A 26616-nucleotide genomic window follows, 5' to 3' on the forward strand; every position below is an offset into this window, starting at 1 on the left:
GTGCGAAGTGGCTATTCCACCATACCACTCACTCATAGGACACAGGAGTCTGTAGCAAAATGTAATTTATTTTTCAGCTGTGAACAAAAATTTAGACGTCCCTGCATACAATATTAAACGTTCTAAGGAAGGTGCTAGCTGTAAGGGGAGCTCTATACCAGGCCCTGACCCTCAGGTGGCTAGCTTCATATCTCTTTTCATTAGCCAGCTTGTTCTCCGTAGCACTTAGATATCAGCTAACTCTCTTAGTGTCAGGTTTACTCCTTTTATATATTGAAGCCTTTCTCCACATAGTCGTCTTATTGCCTCTGGCCCTTTAAATTGCAGAGAAAGCAGCAGCTGTAGCCCTATGGTGCTCATTTTAGAGACAATCAGCTTGCAGGTTGCATCTCTTTCTCCTCTCTATGGTAAGTATTTGATTCTTCTTTCTTAATTTTTTGCTCCCTAGCTTTGCTAAGGGTCTGCTTCTTTCAGGGGTGATTTTTAAGCTACTTGGCTTTTTAACCATCGGTTTAATAGTCTCCTTAAACTCTGTGTATGTGAGACCTAATGCTCGACCAGTTTGTTTGTTTCATCCTAAGTCCTGCAATGCCAGCTGCTGAGTTATTGTTCCCTTGCAAGCTAGCTACCCAATAACAGCTGCTAAAGCAACAAACTGCCCAGATAGGCCCTACTGCAGGGGTGGCCAAACTGTGGCTCACGAGCCCCATGTGGCTTTTTTACTGTTAAAGTGCAGCTCGCAAGCCCCCCATGTGCCCCCTATTCTCTGCCTATCAGACTGGGTAGAGGGAGCTAAGGACAGGACCTCTGCCTTGCAGTGGGGTGGTGGGGTAGGGGCTTCTGTCCAGTAGGGAAGGGGGTCTTGGGGCTTCAGCCCTGTGGGCCATACCTGCCAGGGCTTGGGGCTTCAGCAAGAATGGGGCTGAAGACCCGAGCCCCAGCAGACGTGCCCCGGCTCTCAAACTTCTGAAGATTGTCATATGTGGCTCGGAGGGACAGTAAGTTTGGCCACCCCTGGCCTACAGTGACTAAGAGGAGGGGTGTTGCTCCCAACCCCTCATTTCTGCTATATGTGGGGTTGATTGGCTAGGGGCTGTCCATCTTCGCTCAGGGCTCTGCAGGGAAGGACTCCTTTGCTTGCTCCCTCACCATTCCTGTATTTGTGAATGGGGACTGGGGATGGGATGGAGGGGTAGCAAGTCAGCTTTCTTTCTGCACTTGATCTCACATATACAGCCAGTGTCTTCAGGGGAATGGGCTGCCTGCTTGTCCCACTCTTTGGCAGCAACATTCAAAACTTGACTTTGCCTTGCAGGCTGGGGACTCGCTCCCACAGCACTGTTCTGTTAGGGGTCCCTGGATTCTGGCGATTATGATGTGTCTTTTCTTAAGCCTGTTAGCTGCTGTTTTGCTGAGGGTAGATTTTGTACAAATTTAGGATAGGAAATGGAGCATGAATATTCCACATCCCTTTTGCAGGTGTCTATAGAATATGTGTTTTTAAAGTATTTTTAATGATAGCTGTGCTGGTGAAAGGTATCAGAGGGAAGGAAGCCTTGGAAGCTGTAATAAACTATCTACAGAGCATAAGGCACAGGCAGTGGTGATGGCTGCTTCCCCATGCTAACCTTATGATTGGCCTCTGTTCTGCAGGGACTGCTTTAGGAGATGGCAGTCCTGGCTTTGCTGAGTCTGCCAGTTTTATGATTTCCCCCCTGCCTACTAGAAACTGGCTGACAACCTGCCTTCTCCTTTGTTATAGCCACCAACCATCCATCAGATGGTAACCACTTTTGGTCCCTTATGACCTGGGCTGGGTTCTAAACCACAGCCTAGTGTTGATCTGTCCCATGACCTTTCTAAGCTTCAGACTTTCCAAAATGAGATTATTTTATCTAGCAGTGTTGCAAGCTGTACTCTGAAAAGCTTGTATCACTGTAATGAATACATACAAGGGAGCTGAGTTAAGATGGCTGTGACAACTTCTTAATTTTAATTGTACAAATGGTCAGGAAATTCAGGCTCCTCATGTTGCACTAACAAGTTTTTGGGGGTGATATGTAGACAATCGCCGTGATGAATCCCAGCTGTTTAGAATTAAGGTTGCACGGATGTGGGACATTTTGAGAAAACACACTTCTCTTCTCATCCACCCCGTGCCTCTCATTACATCTCATCAGGGAGATGAGAGCATCTCCTCTTTCCCTCTCCCGTGCTGGAGCAGGTTGGCTTCTAGTGCTCTGTGACAGGTGTTCCCACTACTGGGGGGCACACAGCAGCTGCCCTGGTGGCTGAGTGTTCCCCCTATTCTGTCTTATTGCAAAGGGAGGGCTCCTGTGGTTGTCACTTGGCCCTCTCTCTGCTTGAGCTCAAGAGCACTGAACATGAGTGCTTCCCCTCAAAGCAGGCCGAGTAAGGAATGCTCCTGTGATTGGTGCCATGCTCATCTTTAAGCAACCCCAGCAGAGAGTAGTATGGTGCTGATCAGTGGGCTCTCTTCCCCCCCCCCCCAAAATGAGCTGATGAGCAGCTAAAGATGCCTTACTCATGGTGGCTCCATTGGTTAAAAATGGTATAGTGCAGGGGTGGCCAAACCGTGGCTGGTGAGCTGCATGTGGCTTACAGACCTTCTCCCCATTCTCCACCTACCAGACTTGGTGGGGGGGAACTTGGGGTTTCTGCCCTGTGGGAGGGTAGTGGAGCTAGGGGCTTCTGTCAGAGACAACTGGTGCCTGCTGGGGAGGGGGCACAATTCAAAGGTTCGCCCCCTCCCAACATCTTGAGTCACGCCCCCTTAGGCATGCCCCCCTCTTACTCTCAGTGGCCCCTCCCTGCAGCTCCCAGGTAGTATTAGCTCTGTGTGGAGAAGCAGCAGCAAACAGCTGGGAGCTGCAGGGAGGGGCTGCTGCTTTTGCTCCTCAGGGAGAGGCAGCGGCAAAAGCAGTAGATCTCCCTGCAGCTCCCCGCTGTTTGCCACTGCCTCTCCCCATGGCCACAGCTCCCAGCTTGCTAGCTCCAGCAGCTGCTGCACAGGGAGGGGGCCCAGCAGCACTGTGTGACCCAGAGGGGCCAACAAACCCAGGCAAAAATCTGGGAGGGTATGTATCTCCACATGGCTCCCACGCGTCGCCTCTGGCTTCTGCCCAGTGGGGAGGTGGCTTTTGGGGCTTCAGCCTCATGGAGCAAGCCTCCTGGGGCTCTGGGCTTGAGCAGGAGCAAGGCTGAAGCCCCGAGCCCCGGCAGGCATGCCCCGGCTCTTGAATTTCTGAAGACTGTCATATGCAGTTTGGAGGGTCAATAAGTTTGGCCACCCTGACATAGTGTCTTGTCTTTTACAGGCAGTATTGGATATTACAGGCAGTGTGGGTAAATGATTAGGGGCCTGGACTGGGACTCAAGAGACTTGGGTTTTATTCCTGGCTTTGCCACTGGTCTGCTGGGCAAGTCACTTTGCCTCTCTGTCTCAGTTTTCCCATCTGTGAATAGTGCTAATGCTATTGATCACCTTTGTAAAATACTATGAGATCTACTGATGAAAAGCTCCATATATTAATAAAGTATTAGTAATAATATAATTTGACATTTCTGAAGTGCTGTGTTTATGTACATGTGTATGGACAGTGAGTAATTAAGGTTGGACTCAGTAAAACCAGATGTTCTCCCTTTCTTTTTTTAAAAAAGGATTCATTTGTAGTTTATTTTTTAATAATTTGCATTGAGATTGTCAGTTTAATGGTGGCTAAAATAACATTTATGACTGCCTTTTGATTGTTTGCGAAACACTGATGTCTGAGTTGAGGGACATTTGGAAATAAAACCTTAATGTTTATAATATAATTGACATTGAAAAATGTCATTCATTAGTTAAGAATCAATAAGTGGGAAATGTTTCCCCATCATTTATCCTGTTAAATGTAGCCCTTTAAGGTTTTATTTATAAAGCCTGCAAACTGATTAACCACCTTTTATTCTAATACCTTTCCCCTCCATTATCAAACTACATGCTTTGCTTGCTGCTTGGTTCACAGGAAATCCATGAAGTGGATCATGGTCTTATCCGCCAGTTGCTTGCCGATTCAGAGGAGACTTTTGGTGCATGTACTGAGAAAATGCAGGCCCCCGCTCCATATAACTGGAGTACTGACTGGAGCTTTTGGGTAACTCAATTGTTTTTTCTCTTAATTCATTGTTATAAATTCTAAGGCCCGAAGGGACCATTGTGATCATCTAGTCTGACCTCCTGTATAATGCAGGCCATAGAACTTCCCCCAAAGTAATTCCTAGAGCAGATCTTTTAGAAAAATATCCAGTCTTGATTTTAAAATGGCCAGTGATGGAGAATCCACCAAGATCCTTGGTAAATTGTTCCAATGGTGAACTACCCTGACTGTTTAAAAATGTATGCCTTATTTATATATAAACTATAAGTGCTTTTTATGCAAATTTCTTCATAGCCTTTAATTAATAAAGCCTCCCAGCCCATTCTGGGAGCTAGGTAACTTATTGTTATCACTTTACTGCAGGGTAAATGGAGACACAAGGAGGTGAGGTTATTTACCCTATGCCGTGTATCAAGTCCGTGTCAGATCTGGATATACAACCCAGGAGTCCTGACTCCCAGTTTCTTGATTGGGTCATTAGACCATACCTCCTCCCTGTTTTATGCTTGTAGAAATTTATTGCTGCTACTTTTTCTCGGTAAAGGCTGAATTTCAATTGCTATGAGAATGTAGCATGCTCTGATGATACTTTTATATTTCACCACAAAATGAATATTACGCACCTCCTTTGTGGAAAACGTGTCCAGACTTGATATACGTCTGCATAAGAGAATGAGATGCTGCAGACTCAGGCTGTGTGTAGGCGTCTATTTTGCCACGCCTGTACAGATGACTTAACACTGAAAGGAGTGAAGGGCCATCAGTTATAGAGTTTAAGGCCAGAAGGGATCACTGGACCATCTAGTCTGACCTGTATATCACAAACCACCAACCCCTGCACACTAAACCCAACAACTGAAATAAGACTAATAAATTACCGCACATAGGAGAGTAGACTAGTATGTGCCACAGGCAGAGAATAGGAGGGACCAACATGCACCAGTGCCCGAGGCCCCCACAATGGCAGGCAGATGATTAAGTGAGATATACCTGGATAATCCTGGCAGTGACCTGCGCCCCCACGCTGCAGGGGAAGGTGAAAAAACCCCAAGGTCCCTGCCAATATGACCTGGGGGAAAATTCCTTCCTGACCTGGCATATGGTGATCAGTTAGACCCTGAGCAGCTGAACAAGAACTAGCCAGCCAAGCCCTTGAGAGAGAGAATACTCAGCACACCTCAGAGCAGGCAATAAGAATCATTCATTTAAATCCTTCTCCCACTACTTGCTGAAGATTTCTTTGAAATAGCACCAGAGGGGCCTAGGAAGGGCCACGCATAATGTGTCTAGAACTGGTGTTTTTGCAGTGGGAGATAGTGGTTTGAGGGAGGCGGGGGTTCCTTGTAAACATGAAGGAGTGGGGAACATGAACTGTGCCCAGCCAGAGCTAGATTAGGAGGACAATATCCTGACCAAGGGGCTAAGGTTCTCACTCCAAAACTCAGTCATTGCAAAGTAACTCATGCTCCACGCCATGTGGTAAATAATCACAATGCTGCAGCTATAGGTTTGGGAGCATTAACTGTAACAGCTCTGGTGACAGTCATGTGAGGCGCGTAAAGAGTATTAATCACATTTTTCAGATGAGAAAACTGAGTCAGAGAACTTAAGTGACTTGGCTAAAGTCACATGAGTCAGTGAATCAGTGGAATAACCAGGAATACAAGTCAGGAGTTTGATTCCCAGTCCCATGCTCATACCTCTAGCACATATCTTTCTTTTCCCACTCCCCCAGCTCTCTCCTCAAGCTGGAATGTGATGTTTTAAATAATCAAAGCATTGACTTTGAAATAAAAACCTCTGGGAATCTTAAACCTATTAGGGTTGACTCAGCCCTTCTGTCTGCTGAAGCAAATGGAACATTGTGATTTGTACTGTGTATCCTCACAAAGCTTCTGTGTGAATGCCAAAGTGACAGTTACAATTCTGATTGTCAAAAATGTATCATAGAGTTTCATGTTTATCCTCTGTTACTCCAGATCAAATTTGTTCAGTTTAAAAGTAAACCTGTTTTTCTGTCAGCCCTGCAAATGTACACTAGGATCTGAGATTCACATTTATGTTCTTTTCACATGTTCTCACCAATGTTAAAGCTCCTACAGGCATATATTCTGCCTGCTCAGCTATGTCTGGGTACCTGAATTAAGGACTAATGGAGTTACGCAGATGTAGTAGCTGTTAACTATGTTTTGTTTACAGGGCTAAATGAGGTTGCACATGTGCCAGTGTGTAATTCAGCCTAAACAACTGTTGTTATTGTTGATAATTCACAAAAAGAAAAGACCCATTTTGACTCTCAGATCTCAGCAGCTGTTTGATGGTCTGGTACTTAGAAAAAGACATCTGAGTTTTACTTAAAAAGAAAAGGAGTACTTGTGACACCTTAGAGACTAACAAAAAAAAAAGTACTCCCTTTCTTTCTGTGAATACATACTAACATGGTTGCTACTCTGAAACCTGAGTTTTACTTGTAAACTTGGCAAATCTGAGCTGAAGTCATTAAGTTACAAGTTTGTACAGCACCTAACACAATGGGATCCTGGCCCATGACTTCCAGGTGCCGTGGTAATACAATTAATAATAAATACAGCACCTCACCATGCCACTATCACAGTCACCTCTTCAGGCAGAATTGCACTTGTAGGGTCCTGTGGCACTATGTCTAAAGGTAGAAGTTTGGCCAAAATTTTCCTTCCTGCCCATTTTTGTACAGTGTGTCATTCATCCATGGAGTGCTGCAGTCTGCCTCAGAAATGGTTAAATTTCAGTGGTGCTGTCTGTGTGTAGTTTGTCAAGTGTTTGGGATTCTTTGCTGTGATGAAGGATGCTATGTAGGTATTCTAATATATTATGTATCTCTGTTCTATTGAGTGAAATAAAACAACACTGTTTTGTGATTGCTATTTCCTGAACTCCTGGATGTATTTAAGCCTGTAATTCACATTTAACTGTTTATATAAATATGTTCTTGTATTTAAAACAAGGGAGTTGTATAATATTTCCACATACTTGGCCATTGAATGGCACCACCAATACCTATGCTGCAGGAGCCAGATGCTGTCATAGATTATCTCAAAAAAGCCTCCCAGTTATTTGCTTAAAAAAACAACAACCCATCATTTAAAAATGGGAAGTAAATCTTTCACGCGCTTGTTAGGGGGCTGTGATGATGAGGCATTTATTTTCCAAGTTTAAAGGTGACAGCATAATTAGTGGGGATAGAATGAAGAAGCAGCAGGAGGCAGAAAGAATGATGTCATGAGCCATGTCAGACAACAGCATTCCTGTGCTAAAATAAAGTCATTAGACTCCACTGCCATTAAAATGGTGTTATGTCATTTTCTGCCTACTGTCCCAGGGAATGAAAATCACATGTTTCACTAATGTCTTGCCTGGTTGGCTATCAGCTGTTGAATATAAACTGGTTCTTATAGCTCCCGTGAGTCATAATAGATGTGTAGGTAATAACACAGCAAACCATTTGTGCTATTACGTAAATCATATGTCAGTAATATTCAGTCAAAGATGATGTAGCTTTCTATGACAGGTACAGACTTTTAGTAGGGTCCTTCCCACTCTTTTAGCCAGTATAAAGGCTGGGAAATTGTAATAAACATGGAGCTACTCCCTAAACGTTAACATACACAACACTGCACAGATGTCAGCTCTGCTAACTGGAATATTTGCTGCACAAAACTGTACTTTGCTGACTAGCCACTGACTTGTTTCAAAGGCTTTTTTGCTTTCCTTCTCCAGGTAAGTACTATGATTTCCTTGAAGATGAAAACCAGGCATTTCTCTATAAAATCCTGATTGGTCTGATTTTCAAATCTGCAACTTCCATTGACTTGAGTGGGGGTTGGGATGCTCAGCACCTCTGAAAGTCAGGCCAGATGTGACTGCCATTTTACAGAGACACTGTGATCTAGTGGAATGAGCACAGGATTGGGAGTCAGGAACTCCTGGGTTCTGCTCCTTGCTCTGACGCTGGGTGATTCTGGGAAGGTCACTTCATGCCTCTGTACTGCATTTCCCCGCCCCCAGTCTCATGTGCCTAGACTTCTCACATGTATAAAGGTTTTCAGAACTTGGTCCTTAATGTGTGTACTGCTCTTTGAATGTGTAAATCATTTCTTAAATGCCTACTATTATTTTATGGCTACAGAATTTTAATAGCAGCTTTTCAGTTTATGGATCCAGAGAGGTCAAATAAGTATTGTCTGTGGTTCTTGAAATAATAAATAAAAACCTTCCACGGGCACATTTTGTAACATAAAAAAACCTCCGCGTACGCTCTTGTTGTTTGTAGCATGCGTTGTAATTGCAGTTATTTGGAAGCAGTGTTTAGTTATCTTGGAAACAAGAATAACAGTCCTTTAACTACTGACACATCAAGGAGCTCTCTGGTAGCAGGAACTACAAAAGGAGAAATTGGTTATTGTTTAGTTGGCCTAGAACTTTCGCCAAATGGGCTGTCTCTACATTAGACTTTTCTGGGAAATCTGTCTGTTGTGTTGCTGTGATGGTGCAGCTAGCAGAGCTGTGGCTCTGGCATATGTACTTTGTTCTTGAACTCTGTTCAGAACAGCCTGAAACAATAAATAAATAAAACAATAAATGTGATAAAAATGCTGGTGCCCCGTCTATCGCTGTTAAACTGTGGCAATGGTAATGCAGCAGTGGGAGATTTTTAAAAATAAATCTAGTGTAGACAAGGCTCTTGAGGGTGAGCCTCGAATCAGATTATCTGGGTTTGGTTGGTAGGAAAAAAAAGTTTCCTTTAATTTTAGGCTCAGAGCTTTGTTTTTCCTTTTCAAGTGTTGCCATTGGGAACAAAATTCCATTAGAAATACTTGAGTTATTGTGTAAGACCAACAGGGAATGTTTGATCATATTTATACCTAAGGCCGGACGTACACTACAAATGTCTGCTGGTAGAGCTATGTCGATCAGGGATTTGATGGGATATGATCCCTGACAGACATAGTTGTGTTGGCAAAAACATTTAGTATAGATGCAGCTGTACTGGGGGGAAAATGCACTTTGTTTAGTGTATCTTATTTCACGGAGTGGGTATAAACTGCGTCCACACTAGGAGCGCTTTGCAGGTAAGAACAGATTTAAAAATTTTATTGGGATGATGTTTTTAAAAAAAAAAAAAAAAGTAAACTGTACAGAGTTTAAGCATGGAAGTTTCTGGTTATCAGGGAATAATGTACAGATTATCAAGGAGTGTGAAGTTCGGTTTAAGATTGGATGGCCTAAAGAATACATAATCTGCATATCCCCGATTGGGGGTAAAAGGTTAACGTGTCAAAGTACAGACACTGAGATATAAGGGTATGTTGTTCATATAATGGCTATGTTCAGGTGTGGAGTACAATGAGTGGATACAATGCTGAGGATGGATTGACCCTCATTTGGTGAGATTTAACATTCAGTGAGCTTACGGTTCAAGTTCATATGGTCCAACGGAAAAAGTCTCTCGGTCCCTTTCTCATAGTTGATGCACAACGTTGCTCCGGCTCACGCCTCCTGCTACTGTCAGTGGCCAGTGATGTGTTTGGTATAGATGTCCCTGGACCATCAGATGGTGTCTGAGACCACGAGGCGCCGCATGAGCTGTGTGTAGCGTCGACCGATTCTGTACTATACCAGCATAGCTATACTGGCAAAGCCTTCCAATTGTAGACTTGGCCTTGAAGATAGGGGACTCCAGAGTGCATTTGAAGGAGAACTTTAAAAGAAGACTTTCATTTTTTCCCTCTATGTAAGCTTTTTACATTTGGGGCTTGATTTTAACTTAATTGTTGTTCCTGTAAACAAGCAGCAGCAAAATAGCTCCCCCCATCTTTCTTTTAAAAAATAAAATGGTCTGTTCTAGGTGAGCTACTTATGTCCCTTTGGGAAAGCAGATAAGCGGAGAACTGCAGCAGATGTATTTGTTTAGAGTCACTTCTCATATTATTGATCAGTCATTAGAAATGAGTGGGAGGAGAAAATCCTAAAAATAGATAAAAAAAAAAAGCACTCAGGATTTTCTTGAGCTGTATGTGTAGAAGACTTGAGGCATTCACATACTTTTTGATACAGGTAAGTGTTTTCTTGAGAGGTGGATAAATGACTGGGGCTTTTTTTGTATACAAACTATTTTGTAACTTGTTTTACCTTGGCCAGAACTATTTAGGATATTCTTATATTCTCTGTGTAGCTTTAGTACATGATGATTTGCTTTGTCAAGGCGTAAAATATTACGGATATTACTAAAAATATCATTGGCAATAACTTGGAATAAGTTAAGTAAATCCAGAAATCCCAGCAATAAACAAAGTGCTTTTTTTTCTTATTGCAGTCAGAATCGCTGAGCTAGTGCGGTTCAAGACTGGGGGAATGTTCCTACACCAACTAAAAACTTAGGGCATGTCCCCGCTACAAAATTATGTCAACCTAAGTTACAGCCACTGCAACAATTAATTGCTTTTGTGAGTCCACACTATGCTGCTTGTGTTGGCAGCATGTGTCCTCACCCGGAGCGCTTGTATGATGGTACTGTCAGAGTGGGGCATTGTGGGATAGCTTCTGAAAGCCAGTAATAGTCAATGTAAGCAACAAAGTGTCTACTCTGATACTGCATCAACCTGACTACATCAGCATTGTCTCTACATTTTGTGGAGGTGGAATTAAGTCAGTATAACAAAGGAATTATTTTGGCAAGGCCAAAATTTTAGTGTACACGATTCTGTAGTTAGGTCAATGTAAAATACCTTGAGTCGATATAACTCTGTAGTGTAGACCAGGCCTTAAAGTTAAGATTTGCTAGACTGCCCATATCCCACCAATGCAAATCCTAAAATAAGAGCGAGAGAGAAAATAAATTAGTAGTTAAATCATTCAATGCCCAATTTACACTATCAGTTTCCCATCTCATCCTCAGCTTCTTCCCTCCGTCTATCACCCACAGCTCACATATCTCCACTCTCATTCTGAACGCTGACAGCTGTCTTGGGACTCAGCCATGTTGTAGTTTTGTTTTGATGATTGATATCAGGTTTCATAAGTTACATTGTGTGTATCTAGTTCTGTTCATGGTTTTGCATTGGTGTGTGTAAGTAGGGTGGAAAACATGAAAACAGAAAAAAACGTGAATGCGTGATCCATGTTGATAGTGAGTTCTAAATTTGGCAGCAATTTTTATGTAGAAACTACAGAGCAAAAATTTCTATTATCTAAATAGGTTAGAAACATGGAGAAATGTCCAGTGAGAGGTAATATAGTTAGAGACGATATTAGGAAATAAAGCAGGTGAAGGTCCTGATTCAGCAAGGTACATAAGCACTTTAAACATTTGAATTATCTCATTGACTTCTGTGGACTACTTATGTGCGTAAGTACCTTGCCGAACTGGAACCTAAGTGAAAAGCATGGGGGATTATGGTTGATATAAATACAAAACCTTATTTAGCAAAATTCTTAAAGGAAAACTTCATTGATCCATTATGTCACCTGGGATTACTAAATAAAAAAACCCACAAATTTATATTTTTAAAATTTTAATTTTCAACATGTCTCCATTTTCAAACTATCTTCATAACTGTGAATGTTTCTAGTGTCCCTCTGTAAGACAGTATTTCACTGACATTTCCGAGCAACCACTGGGAATTGGTGCTGAGTTCAAGCTGCAGGGTGGGAGACTACCTGGTCCAATCCTGAGGTCAAGCTACAAATGAGAGTGTTAGGGGACTCTAGTGCTGAGGTCATCTTAATTTTATTTGTGTGCCCTTGTATCTATACATGTATTATGTTTAAAACAAAATCCAGGATGATTTTCAGGGTCACAGCAGATAGGGAAAATTTAGGGGGAAAAATAAAGTTTAAACAGTTTTTCTTATTTACACGGCCTAAGTGGAAGAGCTGGTGAAGGGAAACAAAGGTGAATGGGGAAGATGTACTTACAAATAATATTGCCTAATATTCGCACATGTGTGGGACTGGAAGAAACATGAATCAGCCAAAACAGATACTCAGAAAGGAATGTGGTTTTGTTCGGAAGAAAATTATCATCTTGGGCTGATCTGGAACATGCTGCAATGTCAAGTCAGTAGATTTCAGACTGCCGAAGCTTGAGAGTTATATCTACAGGGCTTACAGTTAAACTGCGGATACAGACACGTTGAGATATGTCAAATGGACTGAGCCAGCATCAAGAAACAGATATCTTGGGCTTTGAGGACAAAAAAGGTTCTTTTCTGCTATGCAATGTAGGTAATATTTCAATAATAATGGCATTCATCTATTCAAGTTAGTTTAGACTTTTATTTCATGTTGTCACTTTTTTTCTAGATTTCTGTATAATCGCCAATAAAAGGTTACCTTAACTGGCCTTGGTGCTGTTAGTTCAGGCATTTACTAATTTCCCTGAGACACAAAATGCGATCTGACCTTGGTGGAAACAGTAGTAGGTAACAGCTTGAATACATGGTCAGAGGCACAGCAGAGAATAGTGGTGAATAGTGCCACAGACAAGCTGGAAAGGGCCAGTGAGGACACAGGTAGAGCTGAATGACCTGAAAGGTGCGAAGTATATAATTTGTCTTTGTTTAATATAGTCACATAATAAATTTACCTGTTCTTTTTTTATGAGAGTTTCTGTTAAATGTGTTTGGAACAGTTATGTAATGAATATAGGACTAGAGCTAGTCAAAACTTAGAATTTCTAGTTTGCTGGAAATTTCAACAATTTTAAATTTCTTCGTTCACAAGTATTTTTGAAATTTCCTGTGAATCATAAATTTGGGGAAATTGTTGTTGTTGTTTCAGGTTTCCACATTTTGTTTTGGAATTGTGTATTTTCACTGAGGAATTTCAAAATTTGTTTCAGATTATTTTATTTCATTTCACGGTGTTTTGTACCCCTGTTGGTCCCAGGATATGAGATACAAGGTAGGTGAGCTAATATCTTTTATTGGACCAACTGTTATACTACATAGAGGAAGATGACAGAAATTGGTCCAGTGAAGGATATTAGCTCACTTAGCTTGTCTCTCACTTTATTGTATGTTTTTTCATTTTAACATTTTATTATTTGTCAGGAGTAACATAATACACAGTGCTTTGTGTCAGTGTCAAATTGTTTCATTAAAACAGAAATAGGAGACACTTGGAGTTAGTAGATAAGATTTTTAAATCAGTACTAAGTAGCAGCTGCCCTTAATGATTTAAAAATAAATAAAAACCAGACCGTTTCAACTATTCTAACATAACATGAGTAATAGTACATATTATGCAGTACTTTACATTATTTCATGGTATCAGTAGTAGTAATAAATGTAATACAAAAATGAAAAAACACATAAAAGTAAAATACAAAACAAAATTAAAGTTTTCTGAAACTGAACCTTTTTTGTTTCAAACATTTTTTCCCCCATGGGGATTTTGGTCAGAGTTGCCATATTTTTTCAAAAAGCTTCAATTTGGACAGAAACGGGATTTTCTGTCAAGAATGTTTTGATGAAAACTTTCTGACCAGCTCTACATATAGAACTTGATAGTTCTGATGTTTTTAATAAGACAATCCAGCCTTTACCCTCTTCCTCAGTGGTATATTTTTCCAGGATAGTGCTGAGTGATAGTTGTTGCCCCATAATGGTTAGACAGTGGCCTTGATCAGATTCCCGGGAGGCACTCAGATACCGCAGTGATGGATGCAGTAAAGACTCTGAATGGAGCTGTAAATACATGTCTGAAGGACTAGTCAGTTCCCTCTTTGCTCTCTGTGAATGAAAATCTTGGAATCTCTTCCCTGTCACTTCTCAGTGACTCCCTTAACTCTTGTGACATTCTAGGAGGAGGTATTTTGGAAGACCTTAACATACAGTTTTCTGTGGTTCAGAGAAGTCTTCCCCACCCTTTTTGAATATACTAGACCTGCACCAGCCTATAATTGCACTAGCCAGAGTTTCAAAATGGCTTTCAGGTTTAGCTAGAGCTTATTGCCATAGGGCATGGAGATTGTTAACAACTTTAATAGCCTTATTGGCGGGTGGTGGTGGTGGTGTGGAAATATGTATAGAAATGATCACACTTCCATTTACATGGAGCCCATCACTGAAGAAACTGAACAGATTTTACATGGCTTGAATATGATCATTGTTCCAAAGAATAGCTGTAAAGCCACTTTGCTTCCCTATGGCCTTCATCTTTAAGGCCTGGATGGACAGGGACCTTGTCAATCAGTTAAGAGCTCAGGATTTCACAGTTCAGTTATCTGAAACCTGGGCAAAGAGACGCATCTCACAGTTCTTAATGCATATGGTCAGGCTTATGCTTTAATGTATTTCCATCCGTGAATTCCAGAGGAACAGACTTGGAATTGAGAATGCCCTCTGCCTCTCTCAAGCTTCACTCTTCTCCGGTATTCTGGACAAGCATAGATCAGATGGTGTATTGGAGATGGCCTTTAAGGAAATCTGGGCCTAGGCCATTTACAAGCACCTGGAATTTCAACCAAAAATCATTTAGCAGTTAATGTGGAGACCTGAGCACAGGTGTAACATACCCTTGTTGGCCCACCCCGATCAGAAGACAGGAGGTGAAAATGTGCTCTAGCCAGGTTGGTTTCCATAGTTAGGCAGAGAGAGAGAGCATGTCATAGGGCAGAGCTCCCCAAACTGTGGGGCACCCCCCATAGGGGGTTGCGGAGGAACATATGGGGGGCATGGCTGGGGCCCAGGCCAGCTCCCACGGGGGGGGGGCGGGGGACGGACGGACGGACATGGAGGGAGCGCCACCCAGCTCCACTCCTGGTTCCAGCACCGGCTGCCAGCCCTGTGCTCGGAGCCCCACTACCAGTCCTGCGCCCAGGACCCTGGCTGCCAGCCTTGGCCCCCACCCCCAGCTGTGGCCCCAGCCTTGGCCCCCTTACCCTGTCTGCATCCCCCCCACTCTCCTGGAGCTGCAGCCCTGCTCCTGGGGTGGGGAAATGGGGGGGGCATGGCAGGCAGGCATAAGGGGGGGATGTGAGGTAAAAAGTTTGGGGTCCACTGTCATAGGGCGTGGGGTCTGCACCCCTAACGTCCTTGTAAGCGGTCTCTAAGTCAAGGTTGTGACACATTGACAAAGCAGGATGGGGAAGCATGTACCACTGCTGTCTGGATAGAAATGGACTTCAGTGCTTTCAATCAGGCATGTTTACCGAGTACCAAACCATCTGTAAAAGCTAAGACCAGTATCTTGGGAGGCTTGACTAGTGTTGGCTTTATGTTAGCTAGAGTGAATAATTGCTCCTATAAATTCCACAGAGGAGGAATAAATGCTATTAACATATATTAATAGCACATGGTGCGAACAGGAAGTATTAATTGCTTTTTATTATTGCAATTATCTCTATCCTTTTTCCATGTGTACAGTTTGTTCTGGAATTTGTAGCTCTGGGCTGTCAGTGTCTTGTCCAGTGTCTGTGCTGGAGTGTGTTCTGTGGCCAATACGCTTGGTAACCATCCCTGCTGTAGCTGGAAAACTGGGTTAGTCTGTGAATGAACTTCTCATGATGTCACCAAGAAATAGTAGTGGGATAGTACAGCATCATATGCAGCATTAATTTTAATTTATTTTATTGTAAAATGCTGTGTGAATGTATACTAACACAGAATAGGACACATTCACTGTCCCAGAGAGTTTCCAATCTAAGGGGCCTAATTCTTTAATTTCTTATTAATTAATGCTGGGCAAAAAAACAAGTTTGGATGAAACTTTTCACCAAAAAATGCAGATTTGGGTTGACCAAACATTTTGCAAATTCATGTGGATGTCAATAAATTGGTTTGGCTGAAAGGAAAATAAAAAAGGAAATATCAAGACAAAACATCTCAGTTTTGGGGGCCTAGATTCACAAAGGGATTTTGTCCTCAGGAGAAGGTGGAGGAAGGTTAGCACAGTGATCAGGTCACTCACCTGGGATGTGAGAGATGCTGGTCTGAATCTCCACTCTGCAGGAGGGACTGGAACCAAGTGTTCTCCCTCACCTGGGCGAATGCCCTAACCACCTGGCTACTCTAGGGTAGGGGTCTCAATCTCTTCCCTTGAAACTGTTCCACTTTGTATAAATAAATTATCTTTGGAGCAGGGAGTGGAAAGTCCCCCCCCACCCAGGTGTTGTTGTCCCCCCCCCCCCCGCCCAGGTGAGTGCCCTAACTACTGGGATATAGAGTCAGTCTCACTCTTTCTCTGGGCCAGTGACTATTCAAGTATGCTATACACAGTGGAACAGCATTAACAGGAGAGACTCCCACCTCAGACTAGCCCACGGGTTCTCAAACTGGGGGTCGCAAGGTGATTACGTGGGGGTCACGAGTCCAGCCCTGTGCAGGCGCTGTCAGCCCCACGCCTCTGTTTAATTAAAATTTCACACCCCCAGTTTTTAATTTATAAGGGGCAGGGGGTCACACTCGGAGGCTTGCTGTGGGAAAGGGTTGCCAATACAAAAAGTTTGAGAACCACTGCAGTATTATAGCCTGGTGGTTTGGGCATTCCCTGGGAGTGGGGATACCTTGGCTCCAGTCTCTGCTCCAGATTGGGGATTTGAACCTGGGTCTCCCACATGCCAGGTGAGTGCCATAATGACTGGGCTATCAATGGGGGGGGGGTGCTCACCCCCTCCTCCTTGGTTTTTGTTAATCTAGTCCTTCATTTCCTGTGCTTTTACTAAAAATAGCCAAAACGTTGCTGTTGAAGCAAAATGTTTTTCCGACTTTTTTGTTTTGCTGAAAATTTTTTAAAATGTTGGTTTTTGTTTGGTCCAAACCAATTTTTTAATTTTATCAAAACTGCCAGCAAACTGAAAAAATCAGTAATTCCCACAGCTCTAATACCCAGGGTAATACTAATTTTCAACAGTAATCCTGTTTAGTTTAGCTTTCAATCCAACTACTTGCTGTAGTTAGCACTACCTTTGGTAGGTCTCCAAACCAGACATAAAGTAGCATTCAGGTAAGAGTAAAGGTAAGGTAAATGCCAGTATTTATTGGATATTGGCAAGCATGTCATGACCTTGTGGTTAGTGATCAGCCAATGAGAGCTGTTTTGATGACCCAACTCTATTTGTCTCTTGTGCCTGAGCAGTTCTTCAGTATCCTGTTGGCGCAGAGCTATTATGTTGATGTTTCTTTGAATTGCCCCCACATGCATTAATGCTATTACTCCAAGCAACTCAAACTTCCTCATACATTTCCAGGTGTTCACGCCTCCTTGCCTTTAAGGTAACAGAAATTGGCAGGGTTTCTAGTTCCTTAGGGTCTCTAGTTCTAGTTCCTGTATAAAGAAGATTTTTTGGTTAGCTGGGAATCCCAAAGGAATATGGCTCATATCCTGTCTAACTGCCTGGATATTTATAACCACCTCAATAGTTACATTGGTCTGTTTCAGAAAACTTTATACAAGCTGTACCACCTTTCAAGAAGTGAGGGCATGCAGGATAATACAGAAGTGGGTTTGCCTCAGTCAAAAAAGGCACTGTATAGTTATTGATTCAGAGCTATGGAGGTTTGTTTCTTCCAGTAGTTTCGCAGCACATTTGGGTTTTTTAATTTTGTTCTTTCATTTAAAATTTGAATATGAATCTAAAATGTTCATATCCTAACTTGAGGCTGCTTCCTGGTTACTCTGTTATTAACCATCTTCTGGGAGAATAAAATTCTCAGACTTTTTGCCTTGGAGTTAATTCACTTTGAACATATGAGTCTGGGAATTCAGTCAGCCCAGGAGATGATGATGATGATGATGATCTCATGAACAGAAAGCACCCTCAAGTTACAATTATAATACCTGTGCTCTTGGTGTGTAGCCTAGAGTCTTGTGGCATACCCGAGTCTTGCTGGCATGCTGGTATTGCCAGTTCTGTTCACTGAGATCATTTTCACATGCCTGACGGCTTCCTGAAAGGAAGAAGCAATCAGGGAATATTCACTGTAGTGTTGTTGTAGGTCTCAGTCTCCAACCCTAATCCTGTATGCTAGTAACACCCTATGACTCCATGTTATGTATGCATGTTATGTATTCTAGGCAGGTAATGGTTACCTTGTTTATCTGGAAAAACGAGTTCCTGGGACTTATTTAGGTATTTGACAAAGTACATATTGGCCAACTATATTGTCACTAACCAGTTATATGTAAATAGGCATTTGGATAACGGTAAAGTGAAATTATGGTCAACTATCTGTAACTATGGCCCCTTTTTATACAACATATCTGCTCCTTTCACTCATCACATCTGTTGACTTTAGTGGTTAAACTAAATTTTTCATACTATTCCTCTTTGTTAACCCTCCAGAACTGTACAGTTCTGGGAGAGGGAGCGGTGTTCTTTTCTGCCTTGTGTCTTATTAGGAGTATTTTAGGTTAAGTTCCAGAAAAGGGCTAAATGCCCAATGCCCAGGTGAACGAAGTGGATGTAACATGCAGAGCTTAAAAATTCTGCATGCTTCTCCTCATGGCGATTAAACCCTTTGTATGTATGTATGCATTTATTTGCTTATATATACTGTGGCAGCACCTAGAGGCCATAGTCATGAATCGGGGCCCGATTGTGCTAGACAGCATACAAATGCACAAAAAAACAAGCCCGGCTCTGAAGAGTTTATAATCTAAATATAAGAGAAGAGACAACAGGTTGATACAACAAATGGATGGGAGGGAGCATGAGATAACAATGAAGATAGTATTTAAAATCTGCAGGCTGTGGAAGCTCCACATACTGTATTGGTAAGTGGGGAAGGAGCATGCATTTTCTCTTTACTTGCCTGGGAATTGACCACTCCAGGAAAGACCAATGTCTCCCTGGTGATGGTGGATCCCTTCTCCTACCTGTGACTGGACATCCCAGTTTGGATGGACTTGATTATAAACTAGCTCACTCCACCACTAAAAATGGGCTTGGTTTGGCTCCCAAAATCAACTTATACAGGAGTGTTTTGTAGGAGGACAGGGAGGAAGCATGGCACAGACTTGTATATACCCTCCTTAGACTGCACATTGAAAGAGAGGTGTGTGTGCTCCCACCTGCACTGAAGCCTGAAGAGTACGCCAGCTTTGAAAACAGACAAAAACTGGGATTGGCAGAATGCTGCCAGGTCTGCTGGGTCTCATCAGAGCATTCAGAGCAAAAGGGGTTATAGAGGGGAACTGTAGGGACCACTTTTCATGGAGCAGGGATTTCCAAAGTGGTCAGGGTTTGCCAGAGATCTATGTGGATAACAGCAGACCTCTGTAAGAAAAGTAACATGGAGGGCATGTTCATTGTGCGGTTTTCACTGGCTTCTAAATTTGTGTGTCAACCAATTTTTTTTTTTAACTGAACAGAGTGTTCCTGAGTTCAAAGTACATTCCAAGTTTGAAGTTCTACATCCAAACTGGTTCTGAGTCTTCAAAGCACAACGGTATCTGACTTGTTTTTTAAATGAACTTACACTTCTGAGCTGAGAATGATAATTTGCAGGGCAAGAGAGATAATACTCCTAAAACCAAGTTTGCACGAATGCCATCTCAGCTGTAACTGAAGCATCGCTACCATGTTTCCAGCAGGGATGAGTACTTTTATGGTTATAAAGTGCATTTCCTCCTGCATCTGGAGGATGAGGTTCTTTAATTAGGGTCTCTTAGGTATGGATAGGAAGGGGGTGAGGGAGGGCAATTAAATCCTGAACTACCATTCGTGTTAAAGGATATAATTGTGTGCATGAATCCCACTTGCACTGAGTGGAGAATAAAACCAAGTGTGGTTTACTATACAGCTGGTTGGAGATACTTTGATGAAACCTTATTCCATGAGACTATGAAGTTCCATCAAAATCAAAACACTCTGCAAAATTTGGTTGATTTTGTTGGAATTTTGCTTTGGTAGAAAATGGGTGTGTGTGTGGGGGGGAGTTCAGACAATTTTGAAGTGTCCCACTTCTACGTTTTTGGAATGGAACACTGGGATTTTTCATTTTGAAACAACATTTTGTTTCTAAGTTTTAAAATGATAATACAAATTAAAAAAGGTTAAAATCAAAATGAAATGTTTTGATTTTGTGAAAATGAAATCTATTAAATAGATTCATAGATATTAAGGTCAGAAGGGACCATTATGATCATCTAATCTGACCTCCTGCACAACGCAGGCCACAGAATCTCACCCACCCACTCCTGGGAAAAGCCTCTTACCTATGTCTGAGCTATTGAAGTCCTCAAATCATGGTTTAAAGGCTTCAAGGAGCAGAGAATCCTCCAGCAAGTGACCCGTGCCCCATGCTACAGACGAAGGCAAAAAACCTCCAGGGCCTCTTCCAATCTGCCCTGGAGGAAAATTCCTTCCCACCCCAAATATGGCGATCAGCTAAATCCTGAGCATATGGGCAAGATTCACCGGCCAGATACCCAGGAAAGAATTCTCTGTAGTAACTCAAATCCCACTCCATCTAACATCCCATCACAGGCCATTGGACCTATTTACCATGAATATTTAAAGATCAATTAAATGAACTGAAACAAAAAAAACCCCATTTTTTTTGCATTTTTCTTCATGGAGAATTTTGAAATTTTTGGTTTTCATTCTAATTTGGAAGAAGCCAAATTTCAAAATCCTCTGCGAATCAGAGGATCTGCCACATAGCTCTAGTTAAATAGCTTGTTTTACTCCTGCGGGAATTCTATGTCAAAAAATTAAAAATTTTGCACACAGTATTTTAAAATTCTGCATATTTTATTTGTCAAAAGAACACAATATGATATTGCCACTTTCAATTATTTTGGTAATTTATTTGAAAATATCTGTCAGCAAGTATGTCTGTAACAATACAGAAAACAAAAAAAATTCAGGAAATGTTTTTGATAAAGAGATTCCTTACTAGGCATATTAATTCATTTAAACTTTGAGTAATAATTCATTTAAACTACAATGCTGAAATGTATTTCTCACACCTGTCAGAAGCAGTACAAAGGCTTGGGGGAGTCAGGGGTAACAGAGGAGCTGTGGGAGAGGGAAGTAATTGCTGGGAAGGAGCCTTGGCGTGAACCTGGAGGATTGTTGGGTGTGGGTGGGAGAAGAATGAAATGGGATTTTTTGGGGAGGAATGAGGGATTGTTAGGGAGTTGAGGAGCCTTCCCCATGCAGACTCTGGCTGACTCCAGCCTCTCCAATTCAGTCAGACACATCTGCCCCCCATCTCCATGTGTTCTTGTACCCCACACTCAGACACCACCATCCATGTAGCCCTGCACTCCCACTTATCCATCCCCTGTCCCATGTGGCCCTGCACTGCCACTCACCCACCTTTGTCCCCCACCCCCATGTGGCTCTGCACCCTCACTCTGCCCCTGCCCAAATCTCTCCCCCCTCTAGCCTATCTGAATCCCAGTCTATGTGACTTCCCCATGTGCCCAGCTCTCTCTGTCCCCCCTTATATCCCCTGGCTCATCACCTGGCCCCACAGGCAGGGCGTTATGAGGAACACAGCCTCTCCTCCCTGTTGGCTGGTAGCTGCTATGGATGATAAGCTGGAGGCCCTCTGTTCTGGTGCCACAGCAGCCCCTGGTGGGCAAAAGGCATAACTGCAGCACCTCTCTGACTGTATTTTCCGCGGAGAAAAAAAATTTGCAGGAGACATAAATTCTGTGCGTATGAAGTGCTGCAGAGTTTCCGCAGGAGTAACATTGTTTTTAAGAACAAGTTCCTAGTCTTTTAAGCAACAGAATTATATTATTCTGGTAATCTGCACTATAAATGTGACTGTTCAAGAAATGTGCTTCAATATGATAGTGCCCTGACCTGGTTATAACATAGTTTGATCTTGCCTATGTGGATGAAACCAACCTATGTTGTTGTAACCATATTAAGAAACTGTGGTCTAGGCTCTAGTAAAGACCAGGGAGTTGGTGAGATCTGTGTGGTGGAAGGAGTTGAGTGTGTGCAAAGAATTTACTTCTAAAGATCAGAGTACCAATCCAACGGAGTCATAAGATTAAATAAGTTTCGTGATGTGCTATGCCTGTTTGTGAACTGTTTGACTACAGTATTCCAGTACCACCTCCAGCTGCTTTTTCAGAAAAGCATAATATGCTGCAGGTCAGGACTGAGGTGCCTTGGTCAAGGCCCAGGACTGGGATAGTATGGGATACCTTTGGTCAGGACTGAAGCAAATCAGCCCAGAGCAGCATGTGGGGAATCCAGGACTGGGCTACTATGAGGGTGCTATGCTCAACATGGAAGTGAGTTGGCAGGGCAGTGTAAGGGGGAGCTTGCATAGCATCTGATTGTACTACACCTGGCTTTTAAAACTAATGTTAGAGGGACAATGTGGGTAAGGTAATATCTTCTTTTGGACCAACTTCTATTGGGGAGAGAGAGACGCTCTTCCTGAAGAAGAGCTCTGTGTAGCTCAAAATTCACTTTTCAGACATGGGTTGGATTTATATGGATATGTGTTGGACTGTGTTCCCTCCAAGGTGTGCGGCTGTGTGGCTGCACAAGAGCCCACCAAGGGCCGTTCACTTAATTAGCAGAGCCATGCAGGCGTGCACACCGCACGGAGGGGTGCAGCCACAGGTGGACCTGGAAGATGGCAGTGGGGTGAGGTGGGGAATAGGGGGTGGGTGGGGGCAGTGGGGCGAGGTGGGGGGTGGCGATGGGGGAGCTTGGGGAATGCAGGGCTGTGGCCGGGAAAGACGCAGTAGCTCTGGGTCTGGGGGTGCCCCTTCAAATCCCCAAACCTAGCCCTGCCAAACCCCTTGCTTCAGGGTTTGTGAGGCCCCCATAGAGGTCAACGTATTTCAAGCATAAAGAAACCGTAGCAATTATTTTATTTCATGCACCAATACTAATGATAAAATATTTTGTTTCCTATGTCAAGAAAATGGATAATTTTGTTTTATGCCTCAAAGGAATAGATACATGTAAGATTTGAAAAGGCTACTGAAAATTTTGCAGTGTTAATTTTCTTTTTATTTGCGTTCATATTAAATCAACATCTTAAGCGGTGCACCTTGTTAGTTATCCCTTGTTTTAATATTCTTTCTTCTTCCATACCTATAACTTTTTAAAATATATATATATTATATCTAGGTTTTTTGTTTCTACTGGTGGTGCACAGCCACACATTACCTCGATACTGGTGCTGCACGTAACAAAATTCATTCCGCACCTGGATGGAAAAAATTAGAGGGAACATGGTAGTGTTCCTTCACAAAATCTTCTCTACAGACACTTGATATTTGGATTACAGTAACTCCTCGCTTAATGTTGTAGTTATGTTCCTGAAAAATGCTAGTTAAACGATGTTAAGCGAATCCAATTTCCCCATAAGAATGAATGTGAATGGGGTGGGGGGGTTAGGTTCCAGGGAAATTTTTTTCACCAGACAAAAGACTATATATAGTCTGGTGAAAAAAATTTCCCTGGAAATAAATACACACACACACACACACACACCATAGTATAATATAGATATACAATATTATATATATATATATACACACACACACACCATAGTATAATATAGATATACAATATTATATATATATATACACACACACACACACCATAGTATAATATAGATATACAATATTATATATATACACACACACACACACACCATAGTATAAGTTTTAGACAAACAATTTAATACTGTACGCAGCAATGATGATAGTGAAGCTTGGTTGAGCTGGAGGAGTCAGAGGGTGGAAGAGGGTGCGATATTTCCCAGGGAATGCCTTGCTGCTAAATGATGAACTAGCACTTGGCTGAGCCCTCAAGGGTTAACACATTGTTGTCAATGTAGCCTGACAAGGCAGCACGAATGGAGGCAGGGGACACAATAGATGCATGGCAGTGGCTGCAAACATTTCCTGCGGAAACTGAATGGGAGGATGAACCCACGCTATCCCACTGGAGCGCACCACTCCCTCCACTTTCCAAAGTGAGACACAGACACGCACACCAGGAGTGTGTGTGTGTGTGTGTGTGTGTGTGAGCGAGAGAGAGATGTGCATTGCCCCTTTAAGTAAGCTGACCCCACTCTAAGTACACTTCATACTTATGACCACATGTGGAGTACATACACTACACGCCCCCTAGCATGGGTATAAATAGCAGTGTAGATGGTGAGGCACTGCTTAGGCAAGTAAAGACACGCCAGAACCTTAGGGTATGTACCCTACATGGCTCTCTACATGCCCAGGCAATGCATCCCCCATCTACACTACTATTTTTAGCAGTGTAGTGTTATGCTGTCTCCCCTCTACCAGAGCCTTTCCCTGGTGCAGGGAAAGACTCCATTGGGGAAATGCTCCGGCAGCTCCCTGCAGCAGGGAAAGGCTCCAGCAGTGGCAAAGCAGAAACACCTCATCTCTGTGTTTCAGCTGGAATATTTAGTACATGAGCATTCACTCTGTGTTTTGTATTTTAATGTCCCTTCTCTAGAGATTTTCTGGCTTGTGCTCCTAAAGCAGAAATGATGTAGCTGGAATGAAACCTTTTGTAATACTACTGGAGAACATCTCACCTGACCCCAGGTCTGACTGAAGGAGAAAACTACCTCTCTCTCCATTCTGTCACCACAGATAAACTGAAAACATTTAAAATCTGTTTCTCCTTCAGCCTCTGCAAATAGGAGGGGGGCTGGGCCAGAGAAGGGAACATAATGACACTAGAACACAGACCTGTGCCTGCCAGTGACCAGCTGGAAGAGTTCCCTGTGCTTAGGAGACTCTCCTCCCCAGAGCAGCTCAGGGCGAATGAAGAGGATCAGAAAATGAATGTAAGTAAGACCTAGTCCTGGCTCTTTAAACACTTTCCTGCAGTGGCTATGAATATGCTTGCATTTCCTTCATTGCCTGGAAGTTTCTGGTAAACGGACTTCTACATATCCTACAGCAACTGGGATGCTTCTTCCAGCATTATATTTATTTTCCCTCTTCTTATTGGTTAAGAAGTGCCTCATGTGTCCTGTTAAATGAAGCATAATTGTTTGGAAAATCTAGTAATAGGTGACTACAGATGCTCAGATGGCTCCTTATTTTCAAAAAACAAAACGGCTGACAGCATGCACACACACCCTGTCCAGGACGGTTTAAACCACTCACTTTACATGCTAGAGAAAAGAACAGTCTGGTGCATGGTTGGGAACAGGACAAAATTCATCTACAAGTTACCTGTCTGAACATGTAGCCCATGTTGATAGTGATTAAAAGTCATTACCATCATACAGCTTTTTGGCTTATGTGAAACAAGCCTGTGGCCTTCATCAACCTCCTCTTGGTTAAACAACATTTACTGAAGTTAGACATTTTTAAATCAGCAGGGCCATATAAACTCACATCCAGGAGTTTTAAAAGAGATGGCCGAGGAGCTGTCTGAATAGTAATGTTGATTTTTAATACTACTTGGAAAATTGAAGATGTTCCAGAGGGCTGGAAGAAAGTTAATGTTCCACCAATATTTTAAAAAGGGTAAATGGGATGACCCAAATAATTATAGGCCTGTCAGCTTGATATCAATCCCAGGCAAAATAATGGAATGGTTAATCTGGAACTGGATTACTAAAGAATTAAAGGAAGGTGATATAATTTATGCCAATCAACATGGATTTATGAAAAATAGATTTTGTTAAACTAACTTGATTATTTTTTGATGAAATTACAAATTTGATTGATAAAGGCAATTTTGATATGATATACTTAGGTATACTTCTGTAAAGCCTTGTACTGCATGACATGTTAAGGAATAAGAACAATACAAAATAAACAAGGCACACGTTAAATAGATTAAAAATTACTAAATTATAGGTCTCAAAATGTAATTGTAAATGGGGAAACATCAGTGAGTGAGTGTGTTTTTAGTGGGATCCTGCTGGGATTGGTTCTTCACCTTCTTTTGTTTAATTTTTTTTTAATCAGTCACCTGGAAGAAAATATAAAATCATTACTAATAAAATGTGTGGATGACAGAGTAGTGGAGTGGCAAATAATGAAGAGGACAGATTGCTGATATGGAGTGATTTGTATCGTTTGTTAAACTGGGTGCAAACAAGTAACGTGTTCCAATATAACCAAATGTAAGGTCACACATCTAGGAACAAAGAATGTAGGCCATACTTACAGGATGAGGAGACTTTATCCTAGGAAGCAATGACTCTGAAAAAGACTTAGGGATGGATGTTTGATCCTAAGGAGGCTGAAGTAAGAGAAGTTTGAACAGGAAGAAACTCATTACTGAAATCCATGGGAAAACCACTGGGCTTCAAATGCTGATTTTAGGTAAGTTGTAATATATATTTGAGTGTGGTAGTGGTGAGGTAAATGCAGTTTGATTGTAACCTAAGTGGCGGTTCTGAATTTTATTGCTAGACAATGTCCAGGAATTCCAGATGAAAACAGTTAACCTGCACTTCACTGTCCCTGAGAAATGGTGCACATCTGGTCTCTGTTC

The 26616-nt window shown here is 42.3% G+C and overlaps 1 protein-coding gene across 10 annotated transcripts in view; it reads left to right on the forward strand.

Moving 5' to 3' along the window:
* Positions 1-248: 248 nt before the first annotated feature.
* Positions 249-26616, forward strand: part of GRAMD1C (GRAM domain containing 1C) — an 83683-nt gene continuing 57315 nt past the window's right edge. The window contains exons 1-2 of one of the 10 annotated variants that reach the window (XM_084636130.1): positions 249-407; positions 4029-4157. In XM_084636130.1, coding sequence (XP_084492256.1) covers positions 405-407; positions 4029-4157 — 132 coding nt within the window. In that variant the 5' untranslated portion in view covers positions 249-404. Of the gene's footprint in view, positions 408-2963; positions 3099-4027; positions 4158-12283; positions 12419-12665; positions 12732-24786; positions 24947-26616 lie in introns of those variants that run through there. The other 9 variants (XM_084636123.1, XM_084636120.1, XM_084636128.1 and 6 more) reach the window with 9 other exon arrangements.

This window comes from Lepidochelys olivacea (genome assembly GCF_965140295.1).
Source record: "Lepidochelys olivacea isolate rLepOli2 genome assembly, chromosome: 1".
NCBI classification, from domain to species: Eukaryota; Metazoa; Chordata; order Testudines; family Cheloniidae; genus Lepidochelys; species Lepidochelys olivacea.